We start from the raw sequence: 15,546 nt of genomic DNA, 5'->3' as shown, positions 1-15,546 counted from the left end.
AAATGAGGAAGACAATGATAATGTTGGTATTGATGTTGATGACGGTGATGACATTGTTGAAAATATTTTGATTAACATGTCGAATCCTGATCCTTATTGTCTTTTTGATGAGGATGAGTATCTTTGATGACGTGGTGACGTTAATGATTTTGTCATGATAATGTTGGTATTTATAACTTTATGTTAGTTGTAACTTAAAACTCAATACTTGTATTGAGAAGTATTGAGTTTATGACTTATTTTGTTGTTATTTTGGAATACAATTAATGCTTGTATATATATAATTTATTCAGGTATAAATTATTCCGAAACAGTACACAAAACAGTACCAGTACGGTACCGGTACCGAAACGGTATCAGTACCGAAATATTATCCCGAAACGATACACGAAACGGTACCGGTACCGAAATATTTCGTTCCAGTGCCTTGACCGGTACGGCTTCTGGTACGGTATTCAAAACTTTGGTATCAATCCCCTAATGATTTTCCTTGGAAGTGCTTTTGGGGGAGCAAAATGTCTCGCAAGGTTGCTTTTTTGGTTGGCTGGCTTCTCTTGGGAAAATTTTGACAACTGATAATTTGAGAAAGCATGGTCTCATTTATAATGGATTGGTGCTTTATATGCAAAAGGAATGCAGAATCTGTAGATCACCTACTTTTACATTAAGAAGTGAGAAAGGTTCTTTCGGACGAGATTTTTAATAGGATTTGTGTAACGCCCCAAGGGGGACCCAAGCCTATACTCCAAAAGGACTTGTCAATCATACAATTGGAGCCCCATTGAAACCATTATAAAGAGCATAAACTTCTCCAATCCAAGCAATGCCAGATCTCATACACCATATACCCTCATCATTCAATATGGGGTATCACTATTGGTCTTGCTTGGTTGATGCCTAGGAAGGTGGTGGATATTCTGCTTGCTAGAGAGGAATTAAGGGTAATCGCCAAATTGCTGCAGTTTGGAAGGTGGTTCCTCTATATCTTATGTGGTGTATTTGGCTCAAGTGGAACAATCATCGTTTTGAAGAAAGAGAACGCTCAGCTATTGTATTGGATGGGACCTATTTTCATGATTTCTTTGTTGCTTTCTCTAGTTCTTAGCTTGTAATTAGGTGTTTTCTCTTGTATACTCCTTGTGTACTTGGGCTATGCCAAATTATGTGGATTAATAAATTTCTATTTACCTATAAAAAAAATGATATGACTGCCCTTAAGGCTTTTTGGAAACTCCCACAGTGACTGAAAACAATAACATGGACATAATGATGACAATCCCAATTGCTTTAGGAATAGAATTACACCATGTATACATGAAACAAACACAGAAAGCAAAGAAACACCAACCTGAAACTTCAACAAAAATGCCTCAAAAAGGAGAGAAATCAAGTTCTACCCGTAGTCGAGAAAGTAAAGTTTGTATAGGTATTAACAGTGTAGCATTGTATAGGTATTAACACTTATAAAAAAAAAATAGTATTGTATAGGTATTAACACATAAGTTTGTATGGGTTATCTAAATATGATTTATTAGTACTTTCCTTTCCTCTCCCTTATCTTTTATTCATTACTAACATAAATACTTTTTCTTTTTATAATTGATAAGAGAAATTTTATTCCAAGTAAATAGGCATAGTCCAAGTACACAAGATGTGTACAAATGAGAACACCTACTTACAAGCTAAAACAGAATACAACCAAAGCAAAACATTACAATCATTTCCATTCCTTACAAGATTCTTCACCCAAAAACTTGTAAGTTCCCCTAAAGAACGTTCACAATTGTCAAAGCACCTCCCATTCCTCTTCAACCATAAACACCAAAGCAAGCACAAGGGGATCATCTTCAGCACTGCAGTGCTGTTACTTCTCCCCACAATACCTTGCCAGCATGCAAAGAAATCTATTACACGCATAGGCATCACCCAAAAAATGTCAACCCTTGCAAAATCTCATTCCTCAAAGAAGTCACCACCTGAAGAAAAAGATGATCAATAGATTCACCATCCTTACACATAAAACACCAATTAACCACCGGTAAGCCTCTCTTTCTCAAGTTGTCCGTAGTTAAAATTTTCCCAAGAGCCACCAGCCAACAGAAGAAAGCAACCTTACTAGGCAGGCACCTTGGCTCTCTAAATACTTTTCCAGGGAAAATCTTTGACCCCATGACAGGTTAACACCTTATAAAAAGAACTCACTGAAAATCTGGAATAACTATATGCACCCACTGCAGACTATCCTCCCTGTTCTGATCAAGCTTCATCTCGTATAATCTTCCAAATAAATCAGAAACTGCACATACTTCTCAATGTCAATGGACAGCCATATTTGTTTCCATACTTGTTTCCATATTTGTTTTCTTGATTTACTCTTCAGTATAATTAGCATAATATTTGACAGATTGTATAGGAATAGAATTAGCATATACATAGTTCTTTCCATGTATAAAATGTTTTGTACAGTTCATATAATAGAGAGAAATCACAAGGCCAACGATTCGGCCATTCATAAATTTGCCTTATTTTGACATGGTATCAAGAGCCGCTTGAATTTTTTTCTTCTTTCTTCTTCTCGGTTTGTCTCTTGGCATGTTCTGGGCTGTCCTCTCCAGCGTCTTCTTAGTTCCGGGTTTTCTGGGTTCTTCTTAGTGAACCACGAGACAGCTTCTTTCGTTCTGTTTTGTCTGGGTTGGTGCCGTCGGCACTTTCTGTTCCTGCTTTGTGCCTTCTCGGCAGCTTCTGTTCAGGTCTCAGCAGCTGCAGTCTTCTAGTGGGTAATTCTCGGCAGCTTCTCGGCAGACACTTTTGTGCCTTCATTTTTTTTCGGCAGTTTCTTCATTGTGTGACTCCTTGAGTTTTTTTGTTTTTTGGTTGACTTGCTTTGTCTCGGAATTTATTAATTTGTGATGGACTCCGCACCTGTGTGTGTCAAGTTTACGGGCACAAATTACTCTACTTGAGCCTTTCAATTTGAACTTTTCCTCAAGAAAAAGATCTTTGGGATCATATTGATGGCACGGATGTCGCCCAAACATCCAATACTGACAAATCCAAGGATTTCGGGGCTTCTCCTTCATGGGCTGTACTTGATGCTCAGATTACGTCTTGGTATCTTGGTTCGGTGGAGCCACATATTGTTTCCAACTCACGGGCTCATCGCTCTGCTCAATCCATGTGGAATTACTTGAAGAAAGTTTATCATCAAGATAATGATACTCGTCGTTTTCAATTAGAACATGTGATTGCCATGTTTCAACATGGTAGTCTTTCCGTCCAAGACTACTACTCGGCCTTTTTGACCCTTTGGCATGAATATACTGGTTTGGTTACAGCGGATGTTCTTCTTGTCACTCTTTCAACTATTCAGACTCTTCACGAGACTAGTTGGCATGATCAATTTCTTATGAAACTATACCCAGAATATGAATTTGTTCGCTCCCCTCTCCTAAACAGATCTCCTGTTCCTTCTCTTGATATTTGTTTCGGTGAGTTACTTCGCAAAGAACATCATCTTAGTACTCAAGCTACTCTGGAGCAATCTCATGGCAGTTCAGGGACGGCTATTGTGGCTTATGTTGTCCAAGGATGAGGATCACCTATGAATTCTAAGAACTTGCAGTGTTTCTGCTACAAGGAATATGGGCATATTGCTGCCAATTGTCCTAAGAAATATTGTTCTTATTGCAAGAAGGGTCACATTATCAAAGAATGTTGTATCCGCCCTCAAAATTGTCAGGCCCAAGCATTTCAAACTTCTGTTATTGCCCCTCCCGCAGCGACTTCTACAGCTCATGGCTCTTCTTCAAGTGCTTCCTTCGTTCCTGCAACTCCTACAGTAAATTTCTACACACCAGACACGATGCAAAAGCTGATTTCGACATTTTCAGCAATGGAGTTCCAAGGTAAAAACTCTACTAAACTCTGGTACGTAGACTCGAGGGCCTCTAATCACATGACGAATACTTCCACCTCCCTGTGTCATGTTCAGCCCTATGCTGGTCAATTTGCCATTCAGATTGCCAATGGCAATTCTTTGCCAATCATTGTTGTAGGAGATGCCTCTTCTAAATTTACTAATGTGTTTCTTGCTCCTCACCTTTCCACAAATCTTATTTCTGTTGGTCAATTAGTTGATAACAATTGTGCTGTTAATTTTTCTGGTGATGGTTGTGTTGTGCAGAACCAGGTAATGGGGGAGCTGATCGCGAAGGGACTTAAAGTAGGGCGCTTGTTTCCACAATGTTTACATGTTCCAGCACTATCGTCAATTTCTTCTATTAAGTTTTTTGCTTGTAATAATGTTTCAGATCTGAGTATGGTGTGGCATTATCATTTAGGTCATCCCAATACTCAGATGTTATCTCGTGTATTGCACTTTGATTTTCTTGGTAATAAAGAACGTTCTTCTTTATCTCTTGAATGTGATTCTTGCAAAGTTGGTAAAAGCAAAACTCTTCCCTTTCCTTTGCATGCTAGTAGAGCTTCTCACTGCATTGATCTTATCCATAGTAATGTTTGGGGACCTTCTCCGATTAGTTCACATGAAAAATTTAAATATTATGTGACTTTCATTGATGATCATAGCAAATTTACTTGGGTTTATTTTCTCCGCTCTAAATCTAAGGTTTTTCATACTTTCACCGAGTTTTTAGCGTACGTTGACAATCAATTTTCTACGACTATTAAGACATTACACAAATTCTGGTGGTGAATATTTGTCTACTGAGTTTCAGGCATTCTTAGCTTCTAAAGGTATTACTCATCAACATTCATGCCTGCTACTCCCCAACAGAATGGAGTAGCCGAACGCAAAAATCGTCATCTTCTTGATGTGGTACGTACTCTCTTATTAGAATCCTCTGTTCCATCCATGTTTTGGATTGAGGCTCTAAAAACTGCTGCTCACTTGATTAATCGTTTACCTTCCCAAGTCTTACACATGGAGTCTCCCTATTTCTGCTTGTTTGCTAAGCAACCTAGTTACAATAATTTTCGTATTTTTGGTTGTGTATGTTTTATTCATTTACCTCCTCATGAGCGGCAAATTATCTGCTCAATCTGTTAGATGTGCATTCTTGGGATATAATGTGTCAAAATGGATTTGTTTGCTATGATCCTACATTACATCATACACGCATTTCTAGGAATGTTATTTTCTTTAAAAATCAACATTTCTTTCATATGTCCTCTATGCCCTCTTCTTCTACTGTGGTCCTCCCCTACTTTTGAGTAGCAGTTCTCAAATCTTCATCAAGTCAGTTCTCGCTTTAAACCATGTATGGTGTATACAAGACGCTCCCGCCCACAGTCTCTTCCAATGGCTCACCCGATATTTGATCCTAACATGCACCAGAATCAATCAATTGCAGCACCTCCAAAGCCTTTGGTGCGTCGCTCTCCTTGAGTGTCTGTAACCCCGGATAGGTATGGATTTTCTTTTAGCAATTCTATTTCAGCTCTTACTACTGCATTGTCCAATTTTGATATTCCTACATACTACTCACATGTTGTTAAGCATGACTGTTGGCGACAAGCTATGCAAGAAGAAATTGCTACTCTAGAGGCCAATCACACCTGGGACATTGAGCCTTGTCCTTCCACTATAGCTCCCCTAGGTTGCAAATGGGATTACTCAGTCAAGGTTCTCTCTAATGGAAGTTTGGATCGTTATAAAGCTCGGCTTGTTGCTCTAGGGAATAATCAAGAATAAGGTGTCAATTATGAGGAGACCTTTGCTCCTATGGCTAAGATGACCACTGATCGTACGATCCTAGCTCTTGCTGCTTCCAATGATTGGCCACTACATCAGATGGATATCAAGAATGTTTTTCTTCACGTGGATCTTAAAGAGTGTATTTATATGAAGCCATCCCCGGGATTGTTTCCCTCTCCAACCTCCAATGTGTGTAAACTTCGTCTCTCTTTATGGTCTCAAACAAGCTCCGAGGGCCTGATTTGATAAATTACGAGCCACTTTATTACAATTGTCCTTCAAGCAAAGCAAATATGACACTTCATTGTTTCTTCGAAAATCAAACATGGGTATTGTTGTCCTTTTGGTTTATGTTGATGATATTGTGATCACTGGTTTCGATTCTGCTTTACTGGTCCAGCTCAAGACTCATCTCTCAGAGTCCTTTCATATGAAAAATCTTGGGTCTCTCGTGTATTTTCTTGGTCTTGAGGTGCATCATAGTCCCTTTGGTATTTCACTCAATCAACATAAGCATGCTAGTGATTTGGTGGCTACAACTAGACTAGAGGAGGCTACCTCTGTCGATACTCCCATGGAATTAAATGTCAAGCTTTGCAAAAAGGAGGGTGACTTACTTGTTAATCCCAGTTTATATCAAAAGTTGGTAGGTAGCTTTATCTATCTCACCATCACTAGACCAGATATTTCTTTTGTAGTACAGCAAGTCAGCCAGTTTCTTCAGACTCCTCGTCATCTTCATTTGGCTAATATCCGTAGGATCATACGCTATGTTCAAGGCACTTCTGCCTGTGGCTTATTCTTTTCTGCAGGCAATTCTCCTCGTCTTGTTGCTTATAGCGATGCTGATTGGGCTGGTTGTGCTGATACACGTCGCTCCATCACTAGTTGGTGCGTGTTCTTAGGTGATGCGTTGATCTCCTGGAAGAATAAGAAGCAAGACAGAGTTTCTAAGTCATATTTTGCACTCCCAAACCTCCACAAGACACCGAGAGACAAACTTTATTCCAACTCACCAAATGAAGCTTTCTTTCCTCCCCCATTACCATCCCACAGAAAATTCCGATAAATCCTCTCTATGCTTTTAGCAACCCCAACTGGTAAAGGAAAGAGAGAGGAAATAAATAGGGAGATTAGTCGATGTGCTCTTAATCAAGCTAATTCTTCTACTTTTGACAAGTACAATTTTTTCCAGCCAGCTAACCTCCTCCTAATATTCTCAATCACCCCATCCCAAATAGAAACTGATTTGTGAAGAGTACCCAAAGGTAATCCAAGGTATGTCATTGGTAACAAAGCTACCTTACATCCCAAAATATTGACCAGATCTAAGATATTCATGACCGTACCTACTGGAAAAATTTCAGACTTGGAAAGATTAATTCTTAAACCAGAGACAGCTTCAAAACATAACAGTAAGGCTCTCAAAACACGAAGGTGAACCTTATTGCTTTTTTTTTATAAGTAAGGCTCTCAAAACACGAAGGTGAACCTTATTGCTATCACATAAAATCAAAGTGTCGTCTGCAAAAAGCTAATGTGATACTGTAATACTATCCCGAGTCATCACCCACCACAAAACCCAACATAAATTTTCTTTCAACAGTTGCTTCAAGCATACGACTCAAAGCATCCATTACTATTACAAAAAGGAAATGAGACAAGGGGAAACCCCAAGAGCTGTTAAAAAAACCAACCAGATTGCCATTCACTAATATCGAAAATCTGGCCGTCGAAATACAATATTTAATCCATGAACACCACTTCTCACCAAAACCAAATCTCCCAAGTATGTAAAGAAGAAAATCCCAATTGACATGATCAAAAGTCTTTTCCATGTCAAATTTAACTAAAACTCCAGATTTACCCATTCTTAATCTAATTTCCAAGCATTTGTTTGCAACTAGAACTGAGTCAAAAATTTGTCTTCCCTCACAAAATGCATTATGAGACTTTGATATAATTTTGTCCATAACCACACTAATATGATTGGCTAACACCTTGGCAATAATTTTATACACCCCATTTACCAAGCTAAGAGCATCCTCAATGGATTAACTAAAGTTAAAGGACATTTTTTATAAATATAAGAGAAATTTGATTTTTAGCTATTCCATTCACATAAATCTTCACATAGTAATGAGTAATTAATAATTTCAAAAATATTTATTTTTTTAATTATTAATTTATTTTATTTTATTTACTATTCTACCTATTATATATTAATTAGTAATCATATTCTAATTAAATTAATATATCACTAACCCAAATTAATATATCAATGCATGAACCCAACCCCCCAACACATGAACTCGTGCACATGAACTAGCCATCGTGATAAAAAATGTGATAGAAAGAAAGAGAGAAATAATTGATAAAATATGTATTTGGTATATGTACAATAACCTTCAAATTTGAAAATTCTTTTGAAAGTAACTGTAGCTAAATTCCAATTATTTGGAATTTGGCTAATCCATTGTGATCACATTTTGTGCTCTAATCACTAAATACTCAATGAATTTAGCTTTTAGTTAATCCATTGAGGGATGCTCTAATAGGGTGAAAATCCCTCATCTCCACAGCACCCGCTGTTTTAGGAATGAGAGCAATGAATGTAGTATTAATGCTCTTCTCAGATTTCAGGAACGAGTGGAATTCACCAAAAACTTTCATAATGTCATCCTTCACAATGTCCCAACATGCTCAGAAAAACACCATAGAAAAACCATCCAGACCCGGTGCCTTGTCCTTAGACATACCTCTAATCACATCGAGAACTTCTTCCTCCACAAAAGATCTCTCCAACCAATCTGCACTCAATTGATCAATGGGCTCAAACACTAGCCCATCTAACTTTGGTCTCATAAATGTTCTTCCCTAAAAAGCTTCTCATAATAACTCGCAATGTGGTCTTCAATCTCCCCAATATCGGAAAGAAAATTATCACCATCATGAAAAGCTTCAATAACATTGAATCTACGGTGAGAATTTGTCATTTTATGAAAGAACTTCATACAGTTATCGCCTTCCTTCAACCAAAGAATCCGGGATTTGTGCCTCCACGAAATTTCCTCCATAAGAGAGCTTTTCAATTTCAGCATTCACCCCTTTTTTCTTCTCCTTCTCCTCATAGGAAATATCTCTCACAATCTCTTTATCTTCCAGAATTTGCAATTGTTCCATAAGCTTTTTTTTTTTTTTTTTTTATTAACTACATTACCAAAAGTCTCCACATTACATCTCTTCAAGTCTTGTTTTACCACTTTAAGTTTGCCCGCTAAAACAAAACTTGGAGTGCCAGAAAAGTTATACCACCACCTCCTAACCCTTTCAACAAAGCCCTCATCCTTCAACCACATATTTTCAAAGTTAAAATATCTTCTCCCACTTACAATGCCCCCACAATCCAATAAGATAGGATAGTGGTCAGAAACAATTTTCTGCAACATTTTCTGCCTCACTTCCGTAAATAAGACTTCCCAACAAGTCGAAATCAAAAATCTGTCCAACGGGGTCCATGCTCTCCCATTTGACCATGTGAATTCCCCTCCCGCCATGGGTAAATCAACCAACTGTAGCTCAAAAATAAAATCTGAAAACTCAGACATAGCTTTACCAATCTGAGAATCCATTCCTCGCTCACAAGGGAACCAAGTAACATTGAAGTCCCCACCAAAGCACCAAGGGTGATCCCACCAACAGCAAATTGCCACCATTTCATCCCACAAATACTCCTAGAGTCCAAGTTTGGCCCATATACTCCAGCAAACACCCATTCACATCCATCATCCACATTCTTAAAATGACATGCCACTAAGTAATTTCCCACATAATGATCTACTAATTCCACAGCCCTCCTATCCCACATAATAATAATACCTCCCGAGGCTCCATTAGAGACTAACTCAACCCAACCCACCCAACTACAGCTCCATAGGCTATTAAACACCGATTTATTGACTATCTTCAATTTAGTTTCTTGAAAACAAATAACTTCAGCCTTCCACTAACAAACCATATTATTCACCCGAAGGCGTTTCCTATAGTCATTTAGCCCCTGGACATTCCAAGATATGATCTTGGGCTTCATGAGGAACCATTGACAGCCCTCTCCTTGCCTTTATTTCTAAAGGCACTCCCTTCCCTAGAGTTATAATTGATAGTACACTTCAAACTTTTCAGCTCCCTCTCCCTTTTGGTAGCTGATCTGGCCAGAGCAGGTTGACCAGCCTCTATGGCAATTAGGAGAGCTCTAAACTGTTCCTTAAATGCATCACAAGAAATCCCCACACAATTCCTGATTTCTTCCACCTTCCTCTAACACCAATCAGAAGAATTATTAGGCCATTCAATAACAAGATTAATAGAACACAAAGGAACAGTATCAGGATCTTCATCTTCATCAGAAACAAACAACTCTCCAAATTCACCAGAAACAGAGCCTTCACCTCCAACAATCACCATCTGTAAATTAGATAAATTGAACTGAGTACAAGGAACCTCAAAGATAGACTTCTCGACCCCCTCAGCCCCTCACAACAGACATCTTCTTCCACACTTGCCTTCCCTGTCACTAGACCTAGGGAAGATATCTCATTCCTGTCAATTGTATTAGAACTCGACCCCGTAGTACCCCCAAGAGAGCCTCCATTTTCTGTCGCATCCTTCTGTGTTACATGCTCTTCCACCAGAGCCATTGTGGTTTGGACCTAACAACGGAACAAAACTGACCCTTTGAAGGATAGGAATTAGTTTGAGGAGTCGCCTAAGACAAAACAACCATCGTATTGCTTCCCGGAGAATAACCTTCGACCATCAACCTCTAATGTGTAGAAAGAACTTTCGTCAGCGCCACTGCTTGAATGGCCTATTCCTTTGATGGCACCGCGGTTGTAGAAAGCCCTTTCTCCATATTAACCGTATTGGAACTTGTCGACGGGATACGCCCAAAAGATTCGCCCATCGCCGTCAACCCACTCTATGAAGACCGACCAGCCATTGGAGCCACCACAGGTTTGGGCTGAAACATCTCCCTTCTCGGGCTTGATTTGCTCTAAAGCCCGCCATTGACTTGGTCTTTCCAAAACACAAGCCTCTTAAGTGAGCCTCTATCAAGCCCAACTCCATTATTAGCTTTAGAATCCTTAGGCCCATCCAACCTCCCCTTCTTCTCAACAGTAACTTCATTATATTGTTTAGAAACAAAATCTAAGCCCGTAATTAGGCCCAGTCCATCATCTACTATCTTCAACAATGCGTCCAGCCTCTCCTTCCACCCCAGGAGCTCAACCCGTATGTGCCGAAATGACCCTTCAACTTCTCCTACTTTCTACAACTTCTGGGAATGCTGACCGTCAACCCCAACTACAAGAAGATTCCTACTGATCACCTCCATCGATCTTTCTTTCTTATTTCTTGTAATCGTCCCTGCCTCATAATGCATGGAATAATCTTTTCCAGATGCTTTGCTAGGGCCAGGAATATCATTCACTGGATTCAACAAAGCTAACAAGTAAGGAGCTTCATGGGAAGAAGCAACCCCTCTGTGAGGATTAACCATTCTCACCACTTTTCCTTTGAAAGCCTTATTATCAACACCGTTGTTAAAGTCACCTCTATTTTCAGAGATAAAAACAGAGGAACTCGAACCGACAAGTTCTCTTACCTTCCTCACAAAACCTTCCCATCCACTTCCATTTCTACCTTCAGGAATTGCAATGATACCCTTCCCCTTGCCCGGGACCAGCTCAACCAATTTTACAAACCTACCATACGTGTTTTGACATAATGGGATCAGAAAAACTCTGTTTCCCTCCCTTCTAGTCTGGTAAGGTGCCCTATTACCCGAGAACTTTAAGCATTCCTCGACCGCCTTAGCCATCCAAGCCATCACATCTCCATTGAGGTATAGGTCTTTCATGAACTTTCTACATTTCTCAACTAAGCAAAATAGAGTCCCCCCTCTTCTTCTGATCACAAACAACTTCGCTTCAATCCAAACACTACACTACAATTACATATCACCACATGCAGAAGCATATCTAAATTGACATGAAAATTGTGAATGTAAATCAATTGAGATATGCCTCTGAATGTGTTGTTATGCAATTGTAATGAGTATTTATGTTAGTAATGAATAAAACATTTTTTTATCGGTAGTAATGAATATAAGAAGAGAAAGGAAAGAAAAATACTGCTTGATTGCATGCACTATATTGTGACTAATGAATTTCGAGGATTAACAGTGCTAAAGGATGAGAGATGCATGGTAATGCCAAAACTTTGCTCACTCGAGAGCACTTGAGTTTGTTGAGTAATGTCCATCTCCTTTCTGGTGGGGTTCCACCAGAGACCGCTGGTTGGAATCGTGATCTTAAAGATCACCCACCCTTGTACACAAGGCATAATCATGTGTATTGAGGAACTGCGAGTGATGTATGTGTATGATGTAAAGGTTTTCTTTCTAATGTTAAGTTTAAGCATGTGTTAAAAATAAGACTTGAAATGTTATAAATTATAAATGTTTACTCTTTATTATATTTGCTAACTGTGTATTCAACTCACTATTGTCTTTACGTTTTAAACATCACAGATGATGATGAATTCATTGACAGGTCTGCAAGCCAGGCTCAGCATATGGAGACTAAGACTTGACTAATTGTATTGTTTATTAGAGATGTTTTCTTTATAATGTCTTTCCTAATAACATTAAGGATTTTATGAGAACTCATAACTTTATCATTTTGAAATAAATACTATTATTGGGTTTTATTGATCAAGTTTCAGAATATTTTGATGATGGAATCTATTTTTACTTGGCTCATAGAATTTTTTATGTTAGTAGCATCCCTATGCTTAGAGGAAGGGGGTGTTATAACTTTTTTTTTTTTTTTTTTTATAAGTTGACAAGCGTGTTATTACTTAGGCCTCGTTTGTTTTCGCAAATGAGATAAAATAAGATGAGTTAAGATAAAAGTTGAAAATTGAATAAAATATAAATTATTGTTAGAATTTTTTTTTTTAATATTGTTTCTATTTTGGGATTTGAAAAAATTGAATTGTTTATTTTATTTTGTATGAGAATTTAGGAAAATTATAATGATTAGATGAGATGAGAATAGTTATGAAAACAAACGAGGCCTTAACATTTACAAAGAAGAGAGAGCATTACAGTTAGAATCTAATACCATCACATGAAATAAAGTCAAAAAGTTGACAGACAAGACATAAAATGAAAGAAAATGAGAAATTCGTAAAAATTTATATATCACTGCTTTCATGAGCATCAATTTCAAGGAAGCTAACCTTTGCAAAAGTAGCAGCTAGATCATCCACGTCAGACAAAGATCCGAAACCTACAACCTGGAATGAAAAGTAAGTAAATTGAACAACGTACTAGTTTTCAGACCCAGCGAATTGAATTGTTGAAAATACAACATTACTCCACTAAACTTGTAGTTTCGAAAGATAGAGAGAGTGAGTATAGATTTTCTAATGAGTCCACTATCTCCTTGATAACATTGTTCAGTTTTTAAAACTTCCTTAAAAATCCAGAACCAAACCAACATCTAGAAACTGACCAATTTTCAAACAGTCAATTATTTCAACATCTAATAGACACAAAATATGAAACTATGAGAGAAGTTGGTGTTCACAGACGTGAACAGGTCTTTTGTTTATTTTGTGGATTCATTTATACTTCCTGTGTGCCGGGATAACATCTCTTCTCATCATTAATTAAATTTTATCTTATTAATAAAAAAAATAAAGTTCTATTACCCTAAAAAAATCTGCAATCTTTTTTGGTCACAGAGCTCTTTTTTCTCTTCGTACATCTGAGAAAAAATGTTGTTCCTTTCGTTGCGGTTTATGGTGGTCGAGTTCAGTCGTGATTAGCTTAGTATTTCTTCATTGCGTTATGAGTGTTTGCGCCATGGGGTCGAGTAGGAATGTTATCATTGATCAAAAGTGCTTTGAGTTTATGAAGGTTAATGAAGGGTGGTGGAGAATCACGGAGAGTAGTTGTCGTGCGGTAAATCATATTTCCATCAATCAAGCATCGTTGGGGTGGTTGGCTGCCATGATGAAGGAGAGGGTGTAGCTTTTGAGGGTCCTTCTGTGTTTCTTAGAACAAGAAGAAATGGGTCTCAAGTTTGGGTGGTGCAAAGGCAGCAAAACTCTCATGGGAGTTTTTTCACCCTATCGGAGTTTGGCCAAGCAAGGCGGCATGGGATGCTAGTGATACCGGAAGGGAGGAAGGGGTTAGGATGGAGAAATTTTGCAAACTTGTTGGAGGAGCTCTCAGCAAAATCCTCTGTTTTGGGAGGGAATAACAAAGGGACTTACCCACTGATGCCCTCTCCTCCGTCGCAGTACCACCAAGCCTCCTCTTCCTACAGGGAGGTCTTGTCTCGAGCCTCAAAACATGAAGAGAGGCCAGCCGGCTCTTTCTCTTTGTTGGAAGCGCAGTTCTGTGAAGGGAATGGCAGGAAGGTGTTGGGGACAAATGTGGCATCTATGTTGCATGCCTTGACTGAAATGGAGAAGCAAGTGGGTTGCTTGTAGATTAATATGGTGATAATGAAACGCTGCGTTGAAGAGGTGATAAAGGACTGGGGTATGGGCCAAGATGAAGGCCCACGTAATGGGCAGGGTAAAGGAAAGGCAGTGGCCTTTGATGGTAGAGTGGCCTTGAGGGGATTTCAAGTGGGCCAGCAGCCTTCTATGCAGGCCCGAGTAGAGCACCAGGCCCAGTCTGCTTCCCAGGCCCAGGCAGAGAAGCCTGTCTGGAGGAAGAAGTCGCTGCACCTTGGTGGCCCGTCGACATCTCGGCCCACGTCACCGTCATCGGCGATACCACAGACAACATCGCTAAAGACCGTAGAAGCTCCAACGAAGGTCCCGACGCCAGAGTCTATTCTAATCGAAGCTGGTGGAGGGCTTAACGCTGCGTCGCGGGGTCACTATGTTGTGATTTCAGCTCAGATCACTTCGTCGAAGCATTCTAGTGCACGGACAACGCCGAAGAAGTCAGAGAAGGTGTTAGAAACTCCGAAGGAGGTCCCAGTGCCAGAGTTTGTTCTTTTCGAAGCTGGTGGAGGGATTAACGATGCGTCACGGGGTCACAATGATCTGATTTCTGCTCAGATCACTTCGTCGGAGCATTCCAGTGCACAGAAAACCGCGAAGAAGTCAGAGAAGGTGTCTGAGAGCAGCATCAAGGCTCCTGTCCTCGAGCTGGTCACGGCCAGTCCCCGCGAAGACTCAGGTGGATTGGAGATGGTGTCCTATGCGCCGGCGTTGGAGGTAGGGGATACAGTGGACGAAGTAAGGTCAGTGGAGGAGGGGACAGTCTTAGATTTTTGAAGATAGTGAGGAGGAGGAGATGGGTAGTCTGTCTCCTCTACAGACACTTCCCCCTCATATCGCACCTAGAGCATCAGATTGGGTGTTAAAAAAAATCGGGGAACTTCAAGGTTGGGTGGGATTATCATGTGATGGATACAAAGAACAATTTATGGCTCTCCTAATAGCCATGGAAGCGGGCCATCCCACAGCCATGAAGTCAGCTGTTAGAAAGGAGAGAGAGCTGAAACGATTAGAATGTTCTATCAATTATGATAACAAGGAAGGAACTTCAGGAAGGGATAGATCAAAAGGGAGGGACTCCATTATTGTTAATGAAGCCTAAAATATTGTCTTGGAAGGTAAGAGGGATCAATGATGTGAATAAACGCCTTCGCATTAGATCGCTTTTACGAAGTTGGAAAGTTGATATTGTTTGTTTGCAAGAGACTAAACAGTGTGGTGTTGATAGAAGTATAATTCGC

General features: G+C 39.4%; 1 protein-coding gene across 2 annotated transcripts in view; it reads right to left on the bottom strand.

The window, feature by feature from the left end:
* The window catches only part of LOC121250258 (protein PAT1 homolog 2-like), a 32,058-nt gene that overhangs the window by 10,007 nt on the left and 6,505 nt on the right, over window positions 1-15,546 (bottom strand). For both annotated transcript variants that reach the window (XM_041149314.1, XM_041149315.1), the window contains one exon: window positions 13,022-13,078. In XM_041149314.1, the coding sequence (XP_041005248.1) occupies window positions 13,022-13,078 (57 nt within the window). The remainder of the gene's footprint in view (window positions 1-13,021; window positions 13,079-15,546) is intronic.

This window comes from Juglans microcarpa x Juglans regia, chromosome 2D, assembly GCF_004785595.1.
Source record: "Juglans microcarpa x Juglans regia isolate MS1-56 chromosome 2D, Jm3101_v1.0, whole genome shotgun sequence".
Lineage (NCBI taxonomy): Eukaryota > Viridiplantae > Streptophyta > Magnoliopsida > Fagales > Juglandaceae > Juglans > Juglans microcarpa x Juglans regia.
Note: the sequence above shows the minus strand (reverse complement) of the source record. Positions and strands in the feature narration are given on the sequence as shown.